Source organism: Triticum aestivum, chromosome 3A, assembly GCF_018294505.1.
Source record: "Triticum aestivum cultivar Chinese Spring chromosome 3A, IWGSC CS RefSeq v2.1, whole genome shotgun sequence".
Lineage (NCBI taxonomy): Eukaryota > Viridiplantae > Streptophyta > Magnoliopsida > Poales > Poaceae > Triticum > Triticum aestivum.
This window is the reverse complement of record NC_057800.1, coordinates 728040406-728044676: the sequence shown is the minus strand read 5'-3', so window position 1 is coordinate 728044676 and position 4271 is coordinate 728040406. Positions and strand designations below refer to the sequence as shown.

The 4271-nt window shown below is 50.7% G+C and overlaps 1 protein-coding gene across 1 annotated transcript; it reads left to right on the top strand.

Moving 5' to 3' along the window:
* The first annotated feature begins 306 nt into the window (after positions 1–306).
* On the top strand, positions 307–1796 carry LOC123059494 (putative E3 ubiquitin-protein ligase SINA-like 6). Its single transcript, XM_044482053.1, has 2 exons — positions 307–603; positions 707–1796. The coding sequence occupies exons 1-2, from the start codon at positions 436–438 to the stop codon at positions 1616–1618; spliced, it is 1080 nt and encodes a 359-aa protein (XP_044337988.1). The 5' UTR covers positions 307–435; the 3' UTR covers positions 1619–1796.
* The last annotated feature ends 2475 nt before the right edge of the window (positions 1797–4271 follow it).

Below are 4271 nucleotides of genomic sequence, written 5' to 3'. Positions count from 1 at the left end.
AAAGAGGGAACATTGGGAGAGTCCCAACAGTAAAAAGCCAAACTCACTGAAAAGTAATGATTAAAAAGAAGATTCACATGCCCACTTGCAGTAGCACCAAGCAAAAACACAAGGCCATTCGACCAGTAAATATATAATTAAAAACACTGTCACGGTTCCCTAGTTGTAATTTTTTGGGTCATGGTGTTCAATGGAGTTGTTTAATGTTCAACTAGAAGGCGTTAATGTGACATATCGTAGTTTAACGCCATGGCGTGGCAGTGACATTGGCAAGCGAACTAGCCGAGTCCTGAGTGTCCTTGTCCTCTCCACCCACCACTAGTCACAAGTGTGCGTCCGGCTCCAGTCCCAGTCCCAGTCCCACCTGAGTGCTGCCCAACTGCTCTCCTCTCCTGACTGAATCTTGGTGGGATAGGAGAGCAGAGGAGAGGAGAGATGGGCCTCGGCGGCGGCGGCGGGGAGGGGGTCCTGGCCGTGGTGCCCATGGAAGCCATCCCGATGGCCGAGCCGCAGATCGTCGCCGGCGGCAAGATCGTGGGCCTGCGGGCGGACCTGCTCGACTGCCACAACTGCCGCCTCCCCCTCAAGCCCCCGATATTCAAGGTGAGATCTGCCGGCCGCCCCTCTTCTCCAAGATTCCGTTTTTCGTTCTCTTGAATCTGGCATGGCGTGAGGGGGTCACATCTGGCGTGAATCTTGGCGGCAGTGCGACGCCGAGCACCTCGTCTGCTCCTCCTGCCGCGGCCTCCACGGCGAGGCCTGCGGCGGCCGCGCCGCCGTCCACTCCGCCCTCGCCGACATCTTCGCCGCCGCCGCCACCGTGCCCTGCGGCTACGAGCGCTACGGCTGCGACGCGGGGGGCGTCGTGTACCACGAGGCCGCCGACCACCGCCGCGCGTGCCAGCACGCGCCCTGCTGCTGCCCGGACCGCGCGGGCGCGGCCGGTATCGGGGGCTGCGGCTTCGTCGGCTCCCGCCAGGATCTGCTCGACCACATCTCCGGCCCCGACCACTCGCGCCCCATCATCGTCGTCCGCTACGGCCAGCCCTGGAACCTCAGCCTGCCGCTCTCGCGCCGCTGGCACATCCTCGTCGGCGAGGAGGACAAGGCGGTGGCCGCCGCCGCGGGCGCCGAGCGGCACCGCAACCTCTTCCTCGTCTCCCTCGGCGAGCGCGGCGCGACCACGGCCGTGTCGCTGGTGTGCGTCAGGGTGGACGGCACGGCGCCGAGCGCGCCGCAGTTCGCGTGCAAGCTCGCCGTGGAGAGCGACGGCTGCAGGCTGACCCTGGAGTCGCCTCTGGTGTGCAGCAGTTCCCTGTCCGGCGGCCTGCCCGCCGAGGTCAAGTGCCTGCCTGTGCCCAAAGACTTTCTCTCCGGCGACAGTGTGCCCCTCAGCATCCACATCGAGAAGCTTCCGGCTCCCCCTGCTCCTCCTCTAGGACTAGGAGTTGCGCCGGCCTGTACTTCCCCGGTCGCCGCCACTCCTCCTCCTTGCCCGGCCGCCACCATCCCGCCTTCTCGTCCGTCCTCCGGCTCCTCCGACAACGTCGCAGTCAAGACGGTGATAACAGATCAGAGCTACAAGAAACGGAAGTCTGCCAACCCAAGGAAGCTGTAGGGAGGAGGACAATGGGCCGGAGTAGTACGATGATGAATGGCCGACTAGTAGTATGCATAGCAATAAGCTACGTATTATTTTGTAATGTGCAATCAGTGTTCTGTTTCTTTAATCTGATGATGAAGTTCATGGTTTTTTAGTCTGAAATAACCAGACAGCCTGCATTCCCTTTGCTGAAGCCATCCTGCCCTATTATTTTGTTGTGGTTACTGATCATATGTGTGGTTGCTGTTCGGTACATATGTGCTGCTACAGTTTAAGCACAGCATCTTCAACAGGTGCCAAAAGAAAACCCTTTTTCTTGAAATTTATGTGGTCCCGGATTTTGTTGTTACTGATTCTGTGCATTTGTGCTGCTACAGTTTTAGAACTTTAGTGCTAAGAAACTCAGAACTTAGGTTCGAAGATTGTCTGAACTTTCATACACTTCCAAAAATCAACATGGGCGAGTACATGGCAGTTATTCTCACAGGCAGAGAAACCGTACGTTGCTATAAATGGAACGACCAAACCATATACATATGCCATGTGCAACTTTTGTCTGGTTTTAAATTCAAGAAACATCATACTCTTTCACAGCTTTTTACTCGCTCTGTAAACTAATATAAGACGTTTTGAATCGTTGCTTTAGTGATCTAAAACATTTTATATTAATGTACCGAGGGGGTAGATCATTGTGTACACTGCTTTTTTCATAGTCTATATATATTCTATGTTGCACCGATACGGCGACACCGATACAATGATACGAGTACGGCGATACGGGATACGGCAATCTGTAAAAACAGCAATTTGCTTTAGTGATCTAAAACATTTTATATTAATGTACCGAGGGGGTAGATCATTGTGTACACTGCTTTTTTCATAGTCTATATATATTCTATGTTGCACCGATACGGCGACACCGATACGATGATACGAGTACGGCGATACGGGATACGGCAATCTGTAAAAACAGCAATATGCGATACGGCAAGTATATATATAAATAATTATAAAATGACATGTAATAAAAGCCAACATAATAAAATGTGTGAGATGAGATCAAAATGTTGCCATGGAACTCCCTATAATGCCATGTTGTACTTCTATCTCCTTCCCTAGCAATAGACAGCAGCAACAACATCAGCAAGTAATAATTTTATCCCACAAACATCAACAAGCAGCAACACAGCAAGCACACACCACATGAAAGCCAGCAAGCAGCCAAACATACATCAGATCCAAATTAGTATAGTACTACTACTACCTAATGAGAGAGTCTGCTACCACGGTCTATGGAAGCCAGCAAGCAGCCAAGCATGCATCAAGATCAAGCACACATCAGTACATCACTAGGGGCTCGGGGTAATTGCTGTTTACCTTGTGAGTTGCGACGGCGGTGGAGAAGAGCAGAAGATTCAAGCGGAGAGGCGATTCCAGCCGGTGGGGGCGAGTTGAGGCGGCAGCGAGGCAATTCCAGGCGGCGCCGGTGAGCCACTCCAGGCGGCGAGTGACTCCAATCTGCGGCTGCGGCCGGCGGGGAGGCTTGTCCAGCGGCGGCGGCTCCCTCGTGCAAGCTCCTATCGTGCGAACAAAACAAAAGAGAGGGAGCCCAGATGCTAGGGTTAGCCATGGGCCTTCCAGTGGGCTGCCGTGTCGCTCCCGTATCGTAGACGATGCACAGGACGTATCAACGTTTTTTCTTTTCTTTTTAAATCGGAAAATAGGATACTTCGCCGATACCCGTATCCTAGCTGTATCGTGCGTATCGCCGTATCGGGAACGTTTAGTACGTCGATACTCCAGTTTCTGGCGTATCGGTGCTTCCTAGTATATATTCTTAGACATCATCCTTTCCTTGGCTCTTTCAATAGTCCTCTCTATGTGGTTGTGTCGTCATGTGCGTATTTGTCGCCCCTTCCCTAATAACGGTGAATACCAGATGCATTTTTCATCATTGTCGCGTATGTATGGTAGCGTATTTGCTGCCTCTCTTTGGTGTCATAATTAAGAGGGACACATACAAACATACATGTCTCTCCTTCGCCAACAGTTGCAACGATCCTACCTTTACCCCGCCTCATCCGCCTCTCCTGCACAAGACGATGAAGCACTTCAGGGCTGAAATGTTCTAACTGATCTACTTGTCGTCCAACTAAATTCTCAATTTAATCTAAAATAGATAACATTAATAAAAATAGTCTATCTCTCAATATTTTTTTTGTTTTGATACCTAATAGAAAATACTATGAACGCAGATTTATGAAACGGCATTGGATACAACAAGCCCAATGACCGTGTCAAGTGGGACATGATCTAGGCTAGAGTCCTTCTAGCGCAAGAAAAAAAAAACAAAAGGAAGATAGAGAATTCTATGATTAATTTGTTTTGGATACTTGGTTTGTACTTTCTACTTCATAGAATAGACACGGGAAACAAAATTTTAGTTTGTTTGAGTGGTTCTTGGGTGTGGGGCATGTCATTGTGAGAGGCCGTCAAATGGGGTGAGGTGAAATGATGCGCGACGCCTGTGGATGGGAGGAGGTGGGTTGGATGAGCATGACTACCACATGCACAAACTTACTTTTAGTAGCAATGAAAATACAAGTTCCAACCTACAAATGGTTTGTTGCATTGCTATGAAACAAGAAAATGATGGTTAAGTCAACAA

Excerpts from the sequence above, each read along its gene's own strand:
- LOC123059494 (XM_044482053.1), top strand. The coding sequence starts at position 436 with ATGGGCCTCGGCGGCGGCGGCGGGGAGGGGGTCCTGGCCGTGGTGCCC. Across the intron at positions 604-706 it reads TCAAGCCCCCGATATTCAAG|TGCGACGCCGAGCACCTCGT; the intron begins GTGAGATCTGCC and ends TCTTGGCGGCAG.